Here is a 22265-nt window from a genome sequence, read left to right on the forward strand (position 1 = left end):
GACAAGTGGATCGAAACTAGAGCACAACGCTGCACAATAAGAGCCATATACATTTTTTATCTTCTCATTTTTAAATTACATTTTGATCGTTGTCCTTTATTAATGTCATTTTTTTCTTGTAAAACAGAGTCAAATTAAGCTTATAAAAGAAGCACAGGCATTAGTTGAAATAAATTCGGGGGTGTTTAGGGACTTTTTTTGTAGTAAGTAACCCTAGGACACAAGGTATTCACTGTCAGGGAGAGTCCTCTCTGTTCTGAGGTCCAAAAAAAAAAAAAAGAAAAGAAAATAACACTATCCACACTATCAAAGAGGCGTTGATGTCACGTGACCACGCACACTTACGGAAGCGGCTGTCATGATGCATATCGCACACTGCGCGCTGGAACAGCACAGGTAAGCAAAGCGACCCGGATCTCTTACTGTTCTTAAATCATATCGCTAATAACAGAGACATTCTGCATGCATTAATCTTTACAAACATTACTAACATTCATCACATATTCATTTTCTGTAACCGTGTTATCCTGAGCAGGATGTAGGACTCATTGATCATACATGTCTTTTATACCTATGCATAAGGTAAGGAGATACATCCTGATCCGTGTGTATAGGTATGTAGTATGTATAAATTGGTGCAGCATTGGCTAAATCAGGAATTCATCAGTCTAGAATAAGTAATTCCTCATCCTGTGGATCCGTTCTGTCTGGAATGTGACCTTTTTGTTAGCACAACCAATAACCAGATCAATTACAATACTGATATCTCACTAGGCTTCTTTATGCAAATGCAAACCTTTGATTTGTTTTTGTTTGCAGTTTAATAAACCTTGCAGCTGACCACATGAAAGAAAAATCACATGATCTTCGGTTAAATCTAGAACCCCTTAATGAGGTTCTTTGTTTGTCTATCTATAAGTATACACTATAAACTATAGCTATAAGCTATAAACCCAAAACAAGACAAAGTACAAGCTTGGTGTGTGTGTGTGTGTGTGTGTGTAAGAGAGAGATCTCAAGAGTTCTACTACAGGAAATCACATCACAGTTGTGTGTTAAGTGTGTTTTGCAGAACTGCTCTGATGGTATGCCACGTCAAAGTCCTATGTTGAGTCTCCATCTATACATTTTGTGTTTCAACCAAATAATACAGTCATGAATCAGTTTTATTTTATTATCCTATATCCAGTATATGCTGTCTATGATTTTACTAAAAGATAGACAGCATATACTGGATGTAGGATCATATTCATATGGCCTAAACCAGACTGCTTTTTTTTTAATAACCTCAGTGGTAGAACTGTTAGTGCTGTCAGCATGACGGTTCCTCACTCTCAGCAACATCACATCTTAACTGAAGTTTGTCTGTGAGATCTTAAAAAACTAAGTTAAACAGTATTATAATTGTTTCTACATGTACTGTATTTAGTCATTTTCTGTTAGTGAAAATATAAGCATCTCTACATAGTATTCATTTGTGAAAAGCTCCAGTTTCACCAAGATGTTCAGAAAAGCTTTCTGCAGTTGTATTAAAAAAGAACAAGTTCCTCTTTTACTTTCTGTATTTGCATTTGTCTAGAACATATATTGTATTAGCCCAGACATGCAGTGAAAATATATTTGATTCTTAACATGTTTGGATGATCTTGATTATCTTGGATTGACTTGACTTATCTAAGATGTAATGCCTGACACAGCGTAGCACCCACACAGCCTCCTCCCTAATGTGAAAATTCCATTAGCGTGGCTTACTCCAAATAGGGAGGATGGTGGAAATTCCCTGTAAAAACCTCATGAGGTCAGAAGTCACTCATATTCTGTATTTGACCTCTTCTCTCGCTCTCTACAAATTGAAATAGAGTGAAATATATATATATATATATATATATATACCAGAATAAATCACAAAAATTGATTTAGTTTAATAAAACATTTTCTAGATTCATCATATATATATATATATATATATATATATATATATATATATATATATATATATATAACACGTGTTCACTTTTTTTTTATTTAATCAAAATTGTTCATGGAATTAAGTCATTTTGAAAAGACATGACCATAAAATAGAATGCAAGAGCATTCAAGAAACATAACTTCTTAAAAAGTTGTATATTTTGGGTTTATATGGCATTCATATTTACACCTGCCCCCACTCCCTAAAAGTCTTTTACTGTAACTGACAGTCTTTTGGCCAAGGTACTAAACAATCTAAATAGCTTTGTTGGCTTAACCTTGCTTGTGTGGACTCAAATCCAGAGCCGGACATTTATCATTAACCCGAGTGTCTTCTTTTCTGGATTAACTGAAACTGTTGAAACTCAGGCAAGACAACCAGGGATGAGCATCTAAGTGCTCATTATCTTATTCAGACACCTGTCCTGCTGCTAGAACTCAGGTAAAAAAAACATTTTTAAAAGCAATCTGGTAGTTTATATTGTGGAAAACAACAGCACATTGTCATAGATTTCAATACTCAGTTGAATACAATATAATGAATGGATTAATTATTTAATAGGACAAATTAAACTGACAGATGAGTATGTATGCAGCGTGGATGATTCATGTTGTTTTCCTGTGTAGTGACAGACAGTTTAGACATATTAACTAAATTAAAGAAGGATGTGTTTATGTAGGGTGTTAACCTAATCAGCAATTACAGCTCATGTTCACACTGTAAACAGTGGCACTTGTAATTTTTATAGTTTATAATGCTGTTGTTAAAGCTATAGTGATGTGCATTTGCTATATTGCATAATAATACTAAATAATAAAACGGGTCTTAAAAGTCTCGGCAGAGACATTTTCGTTACTACATTATTGCTATGGTTAAATGTAAACTGTTATACAGTATAAGGGATTTTAAGAAGGGATTTTTGCTGTCAGTATAGTCACAGGCTTTAATGTTGATTTTATTGCTTTAGTGTGTTAGAGCCTTGAAGTTACTATCAATAACTTAAAAAAAAAAATACAATTAATTTCAATATAATGTTAATAATAACAATAACATTTTAAATGTCAGAAAGACACATCGGATTAGTTATAGTATAATGTTTTGTTGGGGGGAAAAACTTCATTAGTGTTCAATAGGATATGATATTTAGATTTTGATATTAACAAAACTGTACAATTTTAACCGTGACATCATTAGTACTTTAATATGACTGAACAAAAGAAGTGACTGGTATAATATATGGAGTAGTATGGCTAATACTTTTATACATTATTCATATCCAAAGTTTATAATATTAGCATTTGCATCACACTTTTGCTGTTAACAAATAGCTTAAAATGGATTAGTTTGGACTTTTGTGGAGCAAAGTTCAACAGCACTAAAAGTGTGATGAAATCCTTGCATGGGTTTCTTTGTAGCCAAAAAAGTACATTTATGCAGCCAACAAAGGGTGAAATGCAGATAATGTTCAGCCCATGATGCTGATGCTTGTGTAAAATTTGTGTAAAAAAAGGAACACAAGAAATACAGGTGTAAGGAATGCAAAGTAGGTGGATAATTTACTCTTATCAACCCAAAATGCCTTAGGAGGAGAAACTGAAAGTTGATAGACTAAGCACACAAAAGAACAGCAGCTTTTTTTTTGTTGTTGATTTTTAAATAAAAGATTACATTTTTTCTATAAACAAAGCTTTCCTTTTTCACAGATATCAAAAGTTAACATTTCTGTTCCTACAGAGCAAACTAATTATAATAAGTTTAATAAATATTTGTTTTGTTCTGAAATGTTCCATCATTTGTAATGTTCAGTTATTATTGCGGTCAGTAAAATTAAACGGTTAACCTAAAATTGTATCTTTGAAACTACTTTATAACTTGGGAGGGGGTATGCCAGAGGAACCTAAATATTTCTATAGACACTATTTGGCAAGAGGTATTTGGACACATGATCTTTGCACCCTATTGAGGTTTTCCTCCTTCTGTCCTTTTCATCCTTTTCATTACTCACTGCAACAGAGAACACTCATTTGGAAAACTGTCCACGGGTGTGTGATCTATATCACATGCCTTCCTCCAGCTCCTGCCCGACCAATTAAAAAGTCAGCAATAGGCCATGCTCGCACTGCCACACACCCATATGTGGTTTTTCTTTAAACTGTTAGAAAGTTGAAAACCTGAAATTGTTTAGAATGTTTTTGTATGCTATAGCAATAACAGTTTTCCTTCAGTGAAACTAAGGTGCCCAAAGTGTTTCAGCATGACAATACTATAATGAATTTCATTGTGAAAGAACTTAAGTGGAACCCTGTCCTAAACCTCAGTGACCACATTTGGGATGAATAGGAACTGGACCTGCTTGGCCAACATCAGAGCCTGACTTTACTAGTGCTCTTGTGACTCAATAAGCATTAATCCACACAGCCTCACTATTAAATCTAGAGTGGAGTGGAGGGTTTCACAATTGCAGAAAGGGACTAAACCCCGAATTAGATTGTAACACATTTAACAAGCACATATGGGGATGATGATTTTTTCTGTACAATATTCATTATTTAATGTCTGCACTGTAGAAAGATTAAGATATAATTCATTTAGATAATTTATTGTCCTGTCGAAATATGTGTTTGTTTACAAGTTTATCTGTTTGTTCATTATGTTTTGTTATTCTGCAAAGGGTTTGGTGAAACCATGTGGAGGATACGATGGTGTCTGCTGCTGCTGGCCACCACATGTTGCCAAAGCGTCCACACCAAGGACAACGAGGCTCCTCCGAGCCCTGGCCATGTGTCTGTGGTTATTGTGGGTGGCACTGGTGACTTGGCAAAAAAATACCTCTGGCAAGGTTTTTTCCATCTTTATGCCACTGAAGTAGGCAAAGGCTACACCTTCTCCTTCTATGGAGGTGGCCTCTCATCAACTGAGAAGGGCACTCCACTGCTGTTTGAGATATTGAAGGAGTTAAAATGCCCATCTGAACTTACGACTGAACGATGTGCTCTGGTTAAAGAGCAGTTCTTGCGACTGTCCCAGTACCTACAGCTTAAGAGCATGGAGGATTATGAGAAGCTTAGTGAACAGATCCAGTTGCAGCTGGATCAGGAAGGCATGACAGAAGCAGGACGACTATTTTACATGTCTGTTCCAGCCTTTGCTTATGCTGAAATTGCAGAAAAGATCAATAAAACGTGTCACCTCCCAGCTGGAGCATGGCTCAGGGTTGTTCTGGAGAAGCCATTTGGACACAGTTTCAACAGCGCCCAGCTTTTAGCAGCACAGCTGAACAATTTCCTGAAAGAGGAGGAGATGTACAGGATTGATCACTATTTAGGAAAGCAGGTAAATGCACAGTTATCCTGTATTTCTGAGTAAATATGATTCTGAATTAGAATAAGTTTTATATGTTATTCATGTTTTCTTTGTTTTCTGTCTTTAGGTTGTCTCCCACATATTGCCGTTTAGGAAAAAAAATCATAAAATGCTAAAGCCAATTTGGAACAAGCACCACATCGAGAGAATAGAGATTGTATTGAAGGAAACGTTGGATTGCAAAGGTAATGACTGTGTCATACACGCAGACTGCTTACTACTGCAAACAAATGGCTGCAACATAGAAAAAAAACTGCAAAGTTTACATTGTGGTCGTTCTATTGATTTAAAACCTAGATAAGCATGCATAAGCCATCTGGCTAATGTTTTTTTGTTCTGGCATTTATAGGCCGGATTCAGTTTTATGACCAATATGGGGTCATCAGAGACATGCTCCAGAACCACCTTACAGAAATGATGACCCTTCTGATGATGAACATACCTGCTAACCTCTCAAACAGCGATGAGGTCCTACAGAACAAGCTAAAAGTCTTTAGTGCCATTGAATACCTTGATAGGAACAATGTAGTTATAGGTCAGTATGAGGGCTATAATGCAGAAGTCCAGATGGAACTCAACAAAACAAAGGATTATTTCAGTCGTACCCCAACCTTTGCAGGTGAGTGTATGACTTTAACTGGCTGCTTGTTGTAAAATATTATTAGTACTGATTTGACCCATTGAAAATATGTTTGCAGGCGTGGTCATCTTTGGACGTGGTCCTCAGTATGCCGGCATTCCCATATTTATGTCGTCCGGTAAGATGCTTGATGAACGTGTTGGATATGCTCGAGTTATATTCAAAAATGACAACTTTTGCATCCAGGACAACAACAGTGTTCACTGCAAACCAAAACAGATTGTATTCTATCTTGGCCATGGAAGTCTCCAGTATTCAGCAATACTTGTTAGCAAAAATTTGTTCAAGCCAGATCTGGTGAGTGATTGGAAAGAGGTTACTGGGCAGAAAGATGTTTCGGTGCTTGGGTTACCACTCTCTGACTTTTACATCCAGACTCCAGAGGTGCCCACAGAGACTTATTATGAGCTGATATCTAATGTGTTCTATGGGCGTAAGGATAGCTTTGTCAGCGCTGAGAACCTCATGGCATCCTGGGCTTTCTGGACACCGCTCTTGAAGAGTCTGAACAATGTCTTTCCACGTCTGTACCCGGGTGGTGCCACTAATGGTGACCTCCTTAATTTTCAGCTGCAAGGTCGGCTAGTGTCCTTCATTAGTGATGAGGAGGTGAATATCATTAGGCAAGGTGTCGAAGAGAACTTCCAGGTCATGCAAGGTAAGTTCCGCAGTGCTGACATGGTGTCTGCCTGGTCCAAAGAACTAGTTGAACGCTTAGCTTCTGACCTGCACAATGTGGCCGAAGAGGTAGTTCAAGCTGAAGGTCAATTTCATCTGGCCTTGTCAGGTGGTTCCAGTCCCATTGCCCTGTTTCTTCAGCTTGCACAGCACCACTACAACTTCCCATGGCACAGCACTCATGTGTGGTTAGCGGATGAGCGGTGTGTGCCACCCACAGAGTCAGATTCCAACTTCCGTACCATTCATGATCAGCTACTGCAGAATGTCCACATTCCTTACTTCAACACCCATCCCATGCCTGTTCATCTAAACCAGCGGTTGTGTGTTGAGGAAGATGGAGGTGCGCTCCTTTATGAGAAGCAAATAAGCCAGCTTGTCAATGGCTCTCGTTTTCATTATATATTGCTTGGTGTAGGCGCGGATGGCCACACTGCTTCACTATTCGAAGACACCAATCTGAAAAATATTGGGAAAAACCTAGTGGCCCTGACTGAAAGTCCAACGAAACCTCACCAGCGAATGAGTCTTACATTCACTGCCATCAACAAAGCTCACAGGGTAGGAATACTGGTCATGGGGAAGAGAAAACATGAGCTTGTTGTTCAACTCAGTAGAATTAAGGGGAAAACTCCCAAGTATCCAATCACAAGTGTACAGCTAAATGATGGCCATCTAACATGGTATATAGACTATGATGCACTTTTAGGATAAGAGGCAGAAACGGTAGGAATACTAGAACTTAAACTACGTAGCGTTATACTCAGTGTACTATAATATCAGGGATCCACTGGGTGTTTGATTGATTTCAATAGCACTCTGTTAATTATAAAACACATTTTTTAAAATCTGCCCACAATAATGTGTGCAGAATAAAAAGAAAAATCAACATAAAAAAGGGAACCTTCTTGCAATAAGTGAGATATGGGTACACCACAATGATAATAATTGTTATCTCTTGAAATCCTATATGAAATAGATTATTTGAGAAAAAGAAAAAAAAAGATGCCAGTTCGTAAAGATAACTTGGATTAGGTTTATATTTACAGATCCAATTTAAAGAGCAAATTTAAAGGTCTTTTTTAGTACTGCACACTTGTCCATTTTTTCATCCTTTTGAATAATTGATTGCATTCCATGTTTTCTATTTCTGATGCCTTTTGTTCAGGTTGTAAACGGGAAAGTACAGCACTGTGAATATTAATATTAAAACAAAAATAAATGTGATATTTCAAATTGTTGTTGCGCTATCGTAAAAGGGAAAAAAATTTAAGGAGCATGCTATAATGTAAAAACTCCTGCTGTGATCAGTGGGTCATACATGCAGCCCTGTAACTGCCTTTAAAACAAGTATTTAGACACACAAATCCTCAAGGTGTGTCTTTAGCCTGTTATGGCTGTTTTTTTAACATGTACACATGGATGAATGGTATCATAACATTCTGAATCATCACATAAAATGACATTTTTGGAACTGTTTTTATCTGTGATTAGTCTAAATGAGTGTATGTAAGGATTTTCTTACCTCACTGGCTTTTAAAATACTGGCTTTCTATATTAAAGCTATATTTCAGCTGTAGAATCAGGCTTTCACGTTTTGCCAATTCCACTTTTGCTTTTTAAGTCGGACATTCCAGAACTATACAATTACAAAATAATACCTCACAATAAAGTGCCTTATCATTTGTATTAGTTAAAAACACAAACCTGTTGGTGTTCTTTCAAAGGATACCTTTCCATTTCATTAAAACTACAGGGAAGTGGTGATGACACTGGAATAAAATTGGAAAGAGTTTTTTTTTATTATTGCTTTCAGTTTAAATGACATAATTGTCTGTTTTAAATGCTTTGGTTGAGTATCAAATGCAAAGTACTGTAAAATCTGCAATGTACAATCGGACAAATCAAACATGCTTTACAGATTGTCTTTCCATTCAGTATGTTTCACAGATTTTCTTACAGAAAGGATTTGTCAAAATTTGAAATAAAGTGTTATTATTAGAGTGTGTGTGTAAAACCATTCTTTGTGCATTGAATATCAGTGTTAAGCAGAAAAGAACAAGCTCTGGGGGTTTAACATAACAAGACATATTATATGTCAACTTCTATATTCATTTATCTTAGTTAAAAGCAGATTCAGCCATTCATTAAATATTCTAAAAACAAACATTTCAAGATTGACAACGGTCATTTAATTGGATCATTTATAGATTTATTGATTATCGAGGGAAATTCACACTGTTTTTTTGTTGGACAGAGTCAAATTTATTTCGCTTTTCACAACAGACATTGTCTCAAAGCAGCTTTACAGAATTTTAAGAGTTAAGGTGAACAATGTGTATTTATCCCTGATGAGCAGCCATGGCGACTGTGGCAAGGAAAAACTCCCTTAGATGTTATGAGGAAGAAACTTTGAGAGGAACCAGACTCAAGGGGAACCCATCGGTATTTGGGGGGATATCTGAAAAAGTGTAAAGAGATTTTATAATGTTTTCATTTATGTCTTTGAAAATGTTCTTGAAAATAGTATAAGAATTACTGTAAAATCTATTAAATGTTTATTTTAACAAATATACAATCTTTGTCAAAATGTCATTTAAATACAGTGACGATCTGCAGATGGATTTACTTTGCATGCATTACCAAAATCATTTCACAATTTTAGATTGTATAGCCAGCAGTGTAAATCAATATCCTCTGTAACAGGAGCTCACCCAGCTCACCTGAACACCCGTCTCAAGCTCAACAGAAGGCTCTGAATAAAACATAGGGCTGTATAAAGCTGTGAGCTAGACAGTGGCTCACACGCCAGCCTAGAGGCATGCTTCTCTGAACCAGTTTGGATACTTTCCGTAGAACATCCAAAAGCAGCCCCTTATCAGAAAGAATGCTGTATAGACATGTATAGAATTTTTTTGGTTGCTTTAACATTTATGTATAAAGTCATTCCTTCAGATATTCTGGATGCACTTATTTACCTGTTGATATGATACAACCCCATGAAAGTACCAGTGAAAAGAGATAGAGCTCTGGCGTGGTATTCTCCTGGGGGAACAAATAATATATCACTAGAACATTATAATTCTGGCAGCCCTAAAGATGACTCAATCTGAAGTAAATACACTCACACACTGGGAGGCATTGAAAGTCAGAATGATGGTACAAAGTCCTTGAGTGAATGAGAGCATGCCGAATGTGTGATAAGCTGCTTTAATACTCTTGGGTACAGGATCAGTGAGAGTAAGGGTCACTGCTAAGCCTTCAGCAGACACAGAAAAGGTGATACAGGTGTTAGTTTGTACGATATTTGCATGATAAACATGTGGAATAATCACTAGTGTAGTGAATGACCACCTGTAGCCACCACTGAAAACACAATGAAGGCTATGAGGTTGTTCAAGAGCGGCTTCTCACAGTAGCGAGAAGACTTTGGCCTGGAAAGACATCATTTACAAACAAAGCATTAGAAGAAATGTTAGTTTAAGAATAGTTTTATCACTAATTGTTTAATTATTTTAATAAAACATTATGGAGCTGTGTAGATTATTTAGGACTGTGTAGGACTTGCCTTGTCAATATGTATACCTGGGGTGTCAGAAAAAGCACTACAAACATAAAAAGCACTATTTGGCTGCAAAAAAAGGAGAAAATCCACATTATTTTGTAATATAATGTCAGGACATGACTAAGACTGTACAAAATCAAACTTCAAATCATTTAGCATCATGCAACACTTCTGTTCTGGATCTGGTTAAAAGCAAGTCAAGCATTGCAAAATCCTCCATAAGTCAGTTACATATCAGCAGCTTACAATTTTAGTCGTTGGTCGCGTGGAAGCCATCTGCTGCTCTGAAATGCAGCATGAACCAAGAAGTGATGAAACATTTTTTTTTGCTAAGGGCATAGAGTCGCTCGAACAAGCTGTGAAGATGCAAAACGTGAAGAACAGGTTGCACAAGAGAAACAGTGTGGACAGTTACAATACCTCAGCACTCTGTTAAAAAAAACAAAAAAAACAAATAATCACTCATTCTTGTGTAACAAAGATAAAATAAAAATAAAAAAAAGATAGAAAATGAATTCACCAGAATGCTGTTGGTCTTCTTGTGGGCTTAATTGAAGAATATAGACTATTGCATGTCAACTTTAGGTATAGCACCATCCTGTGGATAAACTGAGCACAAACACAAACAGGAGGTTGTCAATTACTATATAATTTCTGGGGAGAAAATCATATAGTCAACCAGAATTCACATGTGGTAGGTTATTTTCATATCAGTAGTGTATAGTAATATGGTAATGATAAGCATTTAATAGTAAAATAGTATTTTTTTCTAACAATGCTTCTCATTTTCTAGACAAAATGCTAATTACACATTTTACCTATTTCTTTGTAGCCTGGATAAATGAATCACCTGGACGCCATCATGCACGAACATGCTGAGACCTTCCAAACAAATTACAAATGTAACTAACCTCCTACTGTAATCCTTTGTAGCTGCCTGGGGCAGATTATGTACACCACATTGTAATGATCTGAATGAACCGGAAAGGTGCTAAGAGATGCCTGACAGGCTTAAATTACTTAGGAGAGTAATGTGAACCTTGCAGAGCCTAAAGAAGGTGCCTGGTGATGCCCAGGTATCAGTCGTACCATTTTCTAGAAAGACGTGTCTATAAATAATACTGCTCCTTGTAAAATGGCATGTCAGAGTAAAAACTTTGCTTGCAGACATATAGACCACCAAATGGGCCAAAGTCTGACCAAATGGTACTGCACTTAATAGTGTGAGGTAATTTTTTTTCTCAGGGGAGCTTAAGAACAATGTACTGTAAGAATATGGTCTCCATTTTAATCCTTGGCTTGAGTTATTGTGTGTTTCCATGTATGTTTTCACCCTGCCTGTGTGGGTTTGGTCCAGGTTGCAAGTATACAGTGTATAATAGGTTTTTTTTTTTTATATAATAATCATTTTAGCTTTTTTGTTGCTTAAACTTTGCTGTAACATTACAATTTCCCTTCTGGGATTAATAAAGTACTCTCCATATATATATATTTAGTTAGTTAGTTAGTTAGTTAGTTAGTTAGTTAGATAGATAGATAGATAGATAGATAGATAGATAGATAGATAGATAGATAGACAGACAGACAGACAGACAGACAGACAGACAGATACTTTATTTCACCCAATTGGGAAATTTACAGCTTCCAGCAGTATCCACGAACATAGGCAATAAGGCATGCAATAAATACTACTAAATACTAAAAATGTAAAAGTAAGGTAAATAAAAAAGAGTGTTTGTTGAGTCTGTGCAAATTGTGTTTTCGAATCCCGTGCGACTCAAAGCGTTTTGGAGAGTTATGTGCAAACCAGTGTTAATGTGCATAGTGTAAGGTGTGTAGTGCAGTTCAGAAGAGCTGAGGAAGTTTAGAAGTTTAGCTGCATGACATGGGGAGGGAACGACTTCCTCAGTCTGTCAGTGGAGCAGAGCAGTGACAGCAATCTTTCACTGAAGCTGCTCCTCTGCCTTGAGATGATGCTGTACAGTGGATGTAGTGACATTTCTATGATTGTCTTTCAGCCACTGATGTCAGGCTTTCCAGCTCCGAGCCCTTAACTAAGTCCGCCTTTCTCACCAGCTTGTCCGGACACGAGGTGTCCTTCTTCTTGATACACCAGCCTTCTGAGGAAGTACAGCCAGTGCTGTCCTCTCCTGCACAGAGCGTCCGTGTTGACAGTCCAGTCTATTCTATCATCCACCTGCATTCCCAGGTATTTGTAGGTCTTTACAATCTTCACATAGTCACCGCTGATAGTCACAGGCTCCGGTTGAAGCCTGGGTCTCCTGAAGTCCACCACTATTTTCCACTATTTTGAAGGTGGTTAAATTCACATTATGCAACGAAGTCCTGTACACCTCCTCCTGTCCTCCTGACCCATCGAGCCATCCATCCATCCATCCAAATGAAAAGGCATGAGCTTTACTCCGGACCAGCAGATGGCGCTGGTTATATTTCACAGACAAGAAACAGCTTCAAGGGAAAAAAAATCCGCGCAAATTAAAGTATAAAGCAAATTGTTGTGACTTTTATTTTCTGGCTTTATTGCATTACTTTAGATAAACTTCAAAGTGAGTAATAGAAATTAACCGTCTGTAGAAGAGAAAGCGGCATCGCAATGGATGAGCAAGAGGCGTACACTCAGGTAGGAGCCAGTGATCAGTGAAATCATTTAATTGTAATAGTTATATCATGGCATAATTCTGCATTGGTCTATTTATAAACCGCACTTGTGCTTTATCATAATAAAACACACTTTGTTGGCGATCTCAGAGACTGAAGGCTGCTGTCCACTACACGGTGAGTAAAATCTGCCAGAGTACAGCGGCGGAGTGTGAGAAGGAGATGAGCAGGCAGGCTGTAGCTGCAATCGCTGAAACCACTTTCAGACAATGCGGTGAGTTTATCAGCCAACTCGAATGCTTCTTTTCTCATAAACCTTGTTTCTACATTCTAACATGTCTTTCTACTTTGTAGAGATATTTGCTAAAGATCTGGAGGCCTTTGCGAGGTAGATGTGACTTTCTGCACTGCTTCCATTCCCCCAAAACTGGTCCTGAAATAGTGGTGTATATTCCCATCAGTGAAATACATCCTTCAGTCCATATGCATGCAAGTGTTTCTTGAGTGTATGCTGACAGACCTGCAATAACACACCTTATGTGCTCTCTCCAGACATGCCAAAAGACACACGATCAATGTGGATGATGTGAAACTTCTAGCAAGAAGGAGTACAGCACTGGTATGTGTTTTAGAGGCACACACCTAAAGTGGATTCCAAACAAAATTCTCTCTCTCTCTCTCTCTCTCTCTCTCTCTCTATATATATATATATATATATATATATATATATATATATATATATATACACATATATATATACACATATATACATACTGTGTGTGTGTGTGTATATATGTGTATATATACAGTGAGGAAAATAAGTATTTGAACACCCTGCTATTTTGCAAGTTCTCCCACTTAGAAATCATGGAGGGGTCTGAAATTGTCATCGTAGGTGCATGTCCACTGTGAGAGACATAATCAAAAAAAAAAATCCAGAAATCACAATAAATGATTTTTAAACTATTTATTTGTATGATACAGCTGCAAATAAGTATTTGAACACCTGTCTATCAGCTAGAATTCTGACCCTCAAAGACCTGTTAGTCTGCCTTTAAAATGTCCACCTCCACTACATTTATTATCCTAAATTAGATGCACCTGTTTGAGGTCGTTAGCTGCATAAAGACACCTGTCCACCCCATACAATCAGTAAGAATCCAACTACTAACATGGCTAAAACCAAAGAGCTGTCCAAAGACACTAGAGACAAAATTGTACACCTCCACAAGGCTGGAAAGGGCTACGGGGAAATTGCCAAGCAGCTTGGTGAAAAAAGGTCCACTGCAATCATTAGAAAATGGAAGAAGCTTAACATGACTGTCAATCTCCCTCGGACTGGGGCTCCATGCAAGATCTCGCCTGATCCTAAGGAAGGTGAGAAATCAGCCCAGAACTACACGGGAGGAGCTGGTCAATGACCTGAAAAGAGCTGGGACTACCGTTTCCAAGGTTACTGTTGGTAATACACTAAGACGTCATGGTTTGAAATCATGCATGGCACGGAAGGTTCCCCTGCTTAAACCAGCACATGTCCAGGCACGTCTTAAGTTTGCCAATGACCATTTGGGTGATCCAGAGGAGTCATGGGTCAGATGAGACCAAAATATAACCTTTGGGTCATAATTCCACTAAACGTGTTTGGAGGAAGAAGAATAATGATTACCATCCCAAGAACACCATCCCTACTGTGAAGCATGGGGGTGGTAGCATCATGCTTTGGGGGTGTTTTTCTGCACATGGGACAGGGTGACTGCACTGTATTAAGGAGAGGATGAACGGGGCCATGTATTGCGAGATTTTGGGGAACAACCTCCTTCCCTCAGTTAGAGCATTGATGGGTCGAGGCTGGGTCTTCCAACATGACAATGACCCGAAGCATACAGCCAGGATAACCAAGGAGTGGCTCTGTAAGAAGCATATCAAGGTTCTGGCGTGGCCTAGCCAGTCTCCAAACCTAAACCCAATAGAGAATCTTTGGAGGGAGCTCAAACTCCGTGTTTCTCAGCGACAGGCCAGAAACCTGACTGATCCAGAGAAGATCTGTGTGGAGCACTGGGCCGAAATCCCTCCTGCAGTGTGTGCAAACCTGGTGAAAATCTACAGGAAACGTTTGACCTCTGTAATTGCAAACAAAGGCTACTGTACCAAATATTAGCATTGACTTTCTCAGGTGTTCAAAAACTTATTTGCAGCTGTATAATACAAATAAACAGTTTAAAAATCATATATTGTGATTTCTGGATTTTTTTTTTAGATTATGTCTCTCACAGTGGACATGAACCTACGATGACAATTTCAGACCCCTGGGAGAACTGGCAAAATAGCAGGGTGTTCAAATACTTATTTTCCTCACTGTGTATATATATATATATATATATATATATATATATATATATATATATATATATATATATAGAGCAACATTTTAACGCCTCCATGATTACACAACATCCCTTAAAATATTTCTTGGAATACAGTATTTGGACGAAACCTTGTGACACCCGACCACATGATCTGCATGTGCTTTCTGAACATCTCATTTATTGGCCAAGTGTGTTGAAGTTGGTTCCAGCTGTTGGTGACATTCAAAAGTACAGATATAAATAACAACACTATACATTTATCTTATAGATCAATTAAATAAAGAATTCACAATATGCAGAGTATCTGACGGATCAGTAATTTGCATAAAGTGTGAGAGTATATAGTAGTGCTAACAGCAGAAGTGTGCAACACATAAGACAAAGAAGTTACTCCAGGACTTTTGTACAATATACAGCAGCAATAGTGTGTGTAATATATGTAGATGAAGTGATTATGTTGCTGTACTTACAATGCAGTACTTATAGATATAAAGCAGGGCATATAATTAAGGTCAGTTGTTAATGAGGGTGATTGCCTGAGGAAAGAAACTGTTCCTGTGCCTGGCAGTTTTGGTGAACAAAGTTCTGCAGCACCTTCCAGAAGGGAGGAATTGAAAGAGGTTGTGTCTGGGGTGTAAAAGGTCATAGTGATTTTTCCTGCCTGTTTTCTGGTTCTTGTACAGTACAAGTCATAGAGAGTGGGCAGGGGAGCCCCAATTATATTTTTTCTGCTGAAACAGGAAGTTTTGAATCGACTGCTTATGTTTTTAAACTCATAGGTGAACTATATAGAACTTTAACAACATGTATATACACCGTATATTGTCTATATAGACACGTTTGTAGACACCTGACCATGAAATTCACATGTGCTTTTTTATACATCCCATTCTGGAGAATCAAGGGTGTTTTGTAAAGTCAGGTACTCTTGTAGTGAAGGTGACCAAGGATGCAGTCAGAGTTCTAAATCATCGGAAGGTGTACAATAGGTTTAAGGTCAGAGCTCTAATGCAGGCTACTCAAACTCATGTAAACTGTATCTTCATGGCTTTCTGCACAGAGGCAGTCATGCTCGAACAGGTTTGGGTCGCCAGTTCAAATGAAATGGAAATTTAATGACATCCAAAGACATCCTATACAGTTGTGTCCCAATACTTTTGTCTACATAGTGTGTGTGTGTTTGCAGTACATAAATTAACATGTACTCTCATTAAGGTAGGAAACAGAAAACCTGTTTAATGTAATGACTGACTTCTCTTTAGAATCACAGTCTAGTTCTGATTGTGAAGAAATGTTTAAAATATATATAATCAATGTGACTACTCTCACTATAGACATTTAAGGATGGGCAGACATGAGAATGTCTTACTAGATGCTGTGTAGCTCTAGAAAATAAAGTGTGTAGGCAGCGCATTTAGTGTTTCTCTAGATTATAACGGTTGAACTATACACACTTGAAATAAGTATTTGATCTCATACCAAGTTAGCGAGAATTCTGACTCCCACAGACCCAAATTAGTCCTGTCTCTTTAAGAAAGAGCTCCTAATATCAACTCATTATGCATATAAAAAACACCAGTCACAGAATTAACCTTCCATTTAAACCTTTTAACCAGCATGGGCAAGACCAAAGAGCTGTCAAAGGACACTGGGGACTATATTGTAGACCGGGACAAGACTGAAATGGGCTACAAGACCATCAGATTGTTGTCTTGGCAATATAGTTTTGGTCATTGTCATACTGGAAGACCAATTCATGACCCAGTGTTCTGGCCAGGATTAATGTTGGGGTGTGTGTGTTAGAATTCTTGCTAATTTGGTACTGGATCAAATTCCAATAAAATCTATAACATTCAAGTTTTTTTATTTTGTCTCTGTTAAAAGAAACCCACCATAAAAATTCTAAACTGTTCATTTCTTTGTAAGGGGGTAAACTCTCAAAATCTGCAGCAATTATTTTTTCCACTGTATTTCATCTCAATCTAATTATTGTAAAATGCACTCTAAAATGTGTTCTGCCATTACAGTCCAGCCACATCCAGCAAAAGAGTGAAGAACTGGCAGTAAACAACCAGGAGCTGAAGGAGAAGAGGAAGAAGAATGCTGCCAAGAGAAAGAGTAAGGAGATGGAGGGGAATGAGGCAGATGAAGCAGGAGACACAGAGAACTAATTCATATGACCAAGGTCACTGGTGGACACTAGCAATAGGGGCAAGAAGTGTACAGATATTAAAGGGGGACAAAACCCAAAGACATGTACAGCCTGAATGAAGTTCTTCAGGAAAATGTTCACCAGCAGTGCATCAATGAATCACTCACAGCCATGAATCAAGAGTGTGTTTTATTGTAATATAGAAGATGCAAAACATTTTTCACTGCCTGTGAATATTAAAGTGTGACTGTATAAAAGTGTGTTCATGGATTTGAAGGGTGAGACATCTGGTGATTATTATTTTTCAAATCCCAGAGTTGACACCATTTTGGTGAAAAAAATAAATAAAATATTGGTGACAAAAAAGGCCAATTATTGCATTATGAAGAAAATTCACATTTTAAACACAACCAAAATTCTGCCATCATTGCCAGTTTGCACCAGAATGTTTGGGCATTATTCTAGAACCAGATTAAGCCCAGTTAATCCTGCATTAAGATTTTAACAGCCCATGGCTAAGCTTGATCTGGCTCTATAAAAAGCCCAATATTGTGGTGGCTGTTGCTTAGCTACATTCTACAGTCTGTATTTCTGTTACCAGAGACGCTAATGGTGTAATGTGGAACCAGACACTCCTCCATCTTCCTCCGTCCCCAAACGGACTTTCCACCTGGGGTTCAGACGCAACCTGCAGCCAGCCATTTTCCAGGCCCCTAAATGTGTGAATTCAGTTAGTCTTTGAATTTATTTTTTATCCCCCATTAAAATTAGAGGTAAATCCAGTATAAAAAACTGATTCAAATTAAGTTTTATTGGATCACACCCTTCTTTTCACAAGCCATATAAAATATTTTTTGAAAACATTAAGCAAATGTTATCTAGAATAATTTCATTCCACAGACATCCACATCACTCAACATACAGGTCTCACTTACACAATCACTCGTTCTCCCACCCCCTCAGTGGCCACTGAAGATGTCATCCACAAGTTCACACTTACAGGTCAAATCACAAGGAAAAGCACACACACCATACAGCATTCAGATCAGTTTTATAGAAGCAAGAAGCAAAAAAATAAAACAAAAAAAAAAAAACACTCATCACAACATTCCACTAGCTATTTAAATACATTGTCAGTATTTGATGGGAGAAAAGCAAAATGGGAAGCCTAGGAGGGAAAATGTGATTCTTTAGGTACAAGTAAGCTAATTGTCCATCTGTTCAGGATTGTGTATAGGTGAGGCTGGGAAGTGTCAACAAGCTCTCATTCACTCGCTCACAAAAGCCACCCAGTCAACATATCAGCTCTTTCATCGCACTCGCATCAGTCTTTTTCGCTCGCTCGCTCCCATGCCTTCCTTTCTCTCTGTTCGCTCACTCTTCGCCACCACCAAGCGCACTCAACAGTTGTTAAAAAAGTTCACGTTTTCTGTACAGTTCTTGTGAAAATCAGAAAAATATGCTGACAAAAAAAAAAAAAAAAAAAAAAAGGACACCCACCGTGTCAGCGAGCCGAGTGACGAGAGCTTTTAGACATGAGGAAGATGGGATTATGATCTCAGCCGCAGTGCTGCCACAGAGGGCCTTCTTCCCAGGCAAAACCCACAGATGGCAACTGCAGAAGAGATTTTGATGAAGGCTTTTAAAGTTATCTTGATGCAAATAATACATGTTCTTCAAAAAAAAAAAAAAAAACGACTTGTTTCAACCAGATTCTTCCCAATGCAAGATTTAAAGAGGTACAAATTTGGTGGTCAGTAAAACATGCAAGTTTCTCTGACCACTGAGTAAACTGAATGCATTTTAGGAATCCAGTTGAAATTTTCCTCCCGAACCCAAATTAATTAACCAATACAGCATAAAGAAGAGGGGAATAAATTACATAGATGATTGTGGTGTAATCTTATTTGACATCTTGTTTAAATGTAGAAAAACATTATGATCTCCCCAAACTCCCCATTTGCTCCTGCTCCCACTCCCACAATGCACAAAAAGAGTTAAGTCTTTCGGAAAATACTTACCAAACACACACACTAAAAATACCAACACTTCAAAAGCAAACCCCACCACTTTACATCCCCCACCCTGTAGATTTAGACTCCATACTGGAGCCAAAGCTAGAGTTAAACCCGCTGCCGCTACCAGCGGCATTAGAGCCTGCGCCCCAGCCGAGTGCAGCTGAGCTGCTGCTGTAGTTGCTGTTTCCTGTGCTGTACTGCGTCTGGTCTCGTGCTGAACTGGCTCCGCTGGCGCTCGAGCCAGGAGTAGCTGATTGACCCTGCTGCGCCAACATCCCCATCATTCCCCAGCTACTTTGCAGGGCGGCCTGAGCAGCCGCCATCATGGCTGGGTTCAGGTTGAAGTTGCTGAAGTTTCCCAGGCTGCTGGAGCTGGTGCGGCTGCTGCTTCCAAAAGCTTGGGCACCGAACCCGTTCCCGTAGCGAGCCCGATCCATCATGTGCCCTCTGCCACTGTGCTTGGGTTCAGCGTTGGATATATGCACACTTACTCCCTTGATTATTAGGTCCTCCCCACACAGAGAAGCAGCAATCTGTACAACAGAGATAAAAATGAGAGAAACTACTCCTTTATATTAGATTTGGAAAGAAATTAAATACACACAAAATTTGGGTCTGCGTTAAGGCTGTGTGCCTAAACTGTACCTTAAACAACTAACATGACGTACCTGGTCGTCAGCAAAAGTAACAAACGCAAAAGCTCGGAAAGGTTTGGGGATGAAGACATCCGTGACTTCGCCATACTGCATGAAGAATTGACGCAGATCGTCAGAGGTCATGTCCTCAGTGCAGCGGCCTACAAACACTTTCCTGCTCCTCATAGGCTCATCAGGACCTTGCTGTTAGACGTGACACACAAAAAAAGGCTGTTTGATGCGAGGCAGCTTCAAAAAACATTTACATAGATGACATGTAAATATAGCGATACATCTTGAAAAAGCTTCATGTCCTTGTTAACCTTTGAGTTGGGCAGCTTGCAGTCACACCACCTTCCATCAATCATGTGCCGCTGGGTTATCACTTTACCCTGGGTCTCCCAGTCAGTAAATCGAACAAATCCGAATCCCTTTGAATTTCCAGTCTTTGCATCCCGTTTCACCTGCACAGAAAAACACGAATTCAACAACGTTGAAAGAAAACGCCACTCAAACTCCACTTGAGGACACTTCCTATGCACATGAGTAATATTGTTAACGTACCTGCACCATGATTACATCACCGAAGGTACTGAAGTACTCTTTCAGGTCCTGTTCGGTAGTTTTCCATGGCAAGCCCAACACGATGAGATCCGATGTCTTCTGGTCTCCTCTCTTCATCTTTGCAGACGAGGCGTCTATCTCGTCCATTTTGCGCTTGTTGTCCGCAGATTCTGGAAATCCAAGAACAGTGCAATCTGAAATATTTCAAGGGTCAGTTGAGTTTGTCAATTGAATAATGATTCATATTGGGATGGATTTGTTTATAAGTTTAAAATCTGTCCTTTTGTAGCTGACAATATGCAATGTGAGTTTCAGTGTGGGGTCCATGCAGACCCCTTAAGGACCGAAAAAACACGAATAGATATTACTTTTTAAACGAGCGTTTAAAATCTCAAGCTACAGTTTCAAAACAGATTTAATTAAATCATTCATTATTATACTTAACCGATTAGATAAAAAAATATATATACATATATTCATCTCCCACCTTTAGGGTAATTCACGACGAAGATGAGGTTGCCCCAGCCATTCTCTGGCGCGTGCAGCACTCCTTCCACCAGGCGCACGCCGCGCATGCACTGAGAGATGGGGCTTCGGTAGCGCAGGCCGCACGCGCCCGGGAACTGCGCCGCCACCGTCGACAACAGCACGGTGCCGTCGTCCTCAGTCGGGATCTCCATCGGCTCTTCGTTCTCCTCCTCGGCCACGCGAATGTACATGTCGGCCATCTCGTCGCTGTTAACAATATATACAATTAATATTTACACAGACTGAATTAATAATAATAATAATAATAATAATAAGACGGCTAATGTTAGCAAGGTCGGCTAGTAGTGCGGGCTTAGGGGGCGCTTTTAAAACAACGCAATTCTTTTTTTTTTTTTTTTGGATGTTTGGTTTTGAACACATTTGTTAAATGTACCTGGTCTGTAAGGGTTATGGAGTGACCTTAAATGTTAGAAGGCAACAGAACGAGCGAGGCGAGACAGCCGGGTTTCTGCGCTTCCTTTGTTAGCAGGCTGCTGTTCGCAGGCTGCCTCCCCCTCTCGAAACGTGCTACAGCTGCTGCGTGAATGAATGAGCGAAGCCGAGCGGCTAAAGTTTCCTTTAGCCCGAAAAAATCCCAAACAGAGCAATACTCCGCTATTACACCGATCTAACACGCTTTTAGCCCGAAAACACGCGCAGTTCTTCTCCCCCGTGTCTTCTCGCCTCACGCGCCTCGCTGTTTTCCTCCAGAAAGAAATTACCTAAGTCCTGGGGGGAAATACGTCATCCTTCGGAAGAAGCCATTTTTGTTGGGGGACGGCGACGGGAATATATATATAGATTTAACGCACAAATACACCAATTATTCCGTTTTCAAGTTCAAATAAGATGCACATCGAGTTTAGATCGATCATTAGAACATTTATTCGGCTACTTACAGCAGTTGTGTCTCCTGGTTATTCTCGTATTCGTTAAGCATTTTCTGTACCCTGAGACCTCGCAGACAAGCAGAAACCGGAAATGACCGGATGAAACTCACACGCATGCGCAGTTGTACTGGGGGAAATAAAGACTTTTATTTGTTTTCTAATTGGTATCCTGTTCTAGTGTCTAAGTAGAGAACTTTCGTGAACACGTTATATTTATACTTATATATTTCTTATTAGATTGCACAACATCCAGTGTATTAAACGAAACACTGAGCGCT

The 22265-nt window shown here is 38.8% G+C and overlaps 4 protein-coding genes across 9 annotated transcripts; 2 read left to right on the top strand and 2 right to left on the bottom strand.

The window, feature by feature from the left end:
* Positions 1–237: 237 nt before the first annotated feature.
* On the top strand, positions 238–8653 carry h6pd (hexose-6-phosphate dehydrogenase (glucose 1-dehydrogenase)). Of its 2 annotated transcripts, none has more exons than XM_046846734.1 (5): positions 238–396; positions 4641–5302; positions 5400–5517; positions 5682–5951; positions 6031–8653. In XM_046846734.1, exons 2-5 carry the CDS (start codon positions 4655–4657, stop codon positions 7362–7364), a joined length of 2370 nt encoding a protein of 789 aa, XP_046702690.1. In that variant the 5' UTR covers positions 238–396; positions 4641–4654; the 3' UTR covers positions 7365–8653. The 2 variants fall into 2 exon arrangements, with proteins under 2 accessions (XP_046702690.1, XP_046702681.1); XM_046846725.1 differs by lacking the exon at positions 238–396 and adding an exon at positions 2290–2410.
* Positions 8267–11226, bottom strand: LOC124384160. 2 transcript variants are annotated; one of them, XM_046846785.1, is made up of 9 exons: positions 11034–11226; positions 10736–10824; positions 10462–10644; positions 10219–10281; positions 10005–10084; positions 9779–9909; positions 9629–9695; positions 9374–9540; positions 8267–9111 (listed from the first exon to the last, which is right to left on the bottom strand). In XM_046846785.1, the coding sequence occupies exons 3-8, from the start codon at positions 10533–10535 to the stop codon at positions 9464–9466; spliced, it is 492 nt and encodes a 163-aa protein (XP_046702741.1). In that variant the 5' UTR covers positions 10536–10644; positions 10736–10824; positions 11034–11226; the 3' UTR covers positions 8267–9111; positions 9374–9463. The 2 variants fall into 2 exon arrangements, with proteins under 2 accessions (XP_046702741.1, XP_046702750.1); XM_046846794.1 differs by lacking the exon at positions 9374–9540.
* A 1437-nt stretch (positions 11227–12663) lies between these two features.
* On the top strand, positions 12664–17609 carry cenps (centromere protein S). Its single transcript, XM_046846806.1, has 5 exons — positions 12664–12856; positions 12985–13108; positions 13189–13222; positions 13387–13453; positions 17228–17609. Exons 1-5 carry the CDS (start codon positions 12830–12832, stop codon positions 17369–17371), a joined length of 396 nt encoding a protein of 131 aa, XP_046702762.1. The 5' UTR covers positions 12664–12829; the 3' UTR covers positions 17372–17609.
* Positions 17525–22126, bottom strand: tardbpb (TAR DNA binding protein b). Of its 4 annotated transcripts, XR_006925355.1 has the most exons (7): positions 21997–22126; positions 21057–21304; positions 20570–20763; positions 20329–20469; positions 20039–20209; positions 18853–19903; positions 17525–18065 (listed from the first exon to the last, which is right to left on the bottom strand). XR_006925355.1 is itself a non-coding variant. In XM_046846762.1 (6 exons), the coding sequence occupies exons 1-6, from the start codon at positions 22101–22103 to the stop codon at positions 19424–19426; spliced, it is 1317 nt and encodes a 438-aa protein (XP_046702718.1). In that variant the 5' UTR covers positions 22104–22126; the 3' UTR covers positions 18138–19423. The 4 variants fall into 4 exon arrangements, 3 of the variants coding, with proteins under 3 accessions (XP_046702718.1, XP_046702703.1, XP_046702727.1); XM_046846762.1 differs by lacking the exon at positions 17525–18065 and having other exon boundaries at positions 18138–19903; positions 20570–20739; XM_046846747.1 differs by lacking the exon at positions 17525–18065 and having other exon boundaries at positions 18138–19903.
* Positions 22127–22265: the final 139 nt, after the last annotated feature.

This window comes from Silurus meridionalis, chromosome 1 (genome assembly GCF_014805685.1).
Source record: "Silurus meridionalis isolate SWU-2019-XX chromosome 1, ASM1480568v1, whole genome shotgun sequence".
NCBI classification, from domain to species: domain Eukaryota; kingdom Metazoa; phylum Chordata; class Actinopteri; order Siluriformes; family Siluridae; genus Silurus; species Silurus meridionalis.

Coding starts and splice junctions, on each gene's coding strand:
- cenps (XM_046846806.1), top strand. CDS start 12,830: ATGGATGAGCAAGAGGCGTACACTCAG. Junction 13,109..13,188: donor AACCACTTTCAGACAATGCG/GTGAGTTTATCA, acceptor TCTACTTTGTAG/AGATATTTGCTAAAGATCTG. Junction 13,223..13,386: donor GATCTGGAGGCCTTTGCGAG/GTAGATGTGACT, acceptor TGCTCTCTCCAG/ACATGCCAAAAGACACACGA.
- LOC124384160 (XM_046846785.1), bottom strand. CDS start 10,535: ATGTTTCATCACTTCTTGGTTCATGCTGCATTTCAGAGCAGCAGATGG. Junction 10,282..10,461: donor CGCGACCAACGACTAAAATT/GTAAGCTGCTGA, acceptor CTTTTTTTGCAG/CCAAATAGTGCTTTTTATGT. Junction 10,085..10,218: donor CAGGTATACATATTGACAAG/GCAAGTCCTACA, acceptor ATGTCTTTCCAG/GCCAAAGTCTTCTCGCTACT.
- tardbpb (XM_046846747.1), bottom strand. CDS start 22,103: ATGCGTGTGAGTTTCATCCGGTCATTTCCGGTTTCTGCTTGTCTGCGA. Junction 20,470..20,569: donor GTGATGTAATCATGGTGCAG/GTACGTTAACAA, acceptor TTTTCTGTGCAG/GTGAAACGGGATGCAAAGAC. Junction 20,210..20,328: donor GCAAGCTGCCCAACTCAAAG/GTTAACAAGGAC, acceptor CACGTCTAACAG/CAAGGTCCTGATGAGCCTAT.
- h6pd (XM_046846734.1), top strand. CDS start 4,655: ATGTGGAGGATACGATGGTGTCTGCTGCTGCTGGCCACCACATGTTGC. Junction 5,518..5,681: donor GGAAACGTTGGATTGCAAAG/GTAATGACTGTG, acceptor TGGCATTTATAG/GCCGGATTCAGTTTTATGAC. Junction 5,952..6,030: donor TCGTACCCCAACCTTTGCAG/GTGAGTGTATGA, acceptor ATATGTTTGCAG/GCGTGGTCATCTTTGGACGT.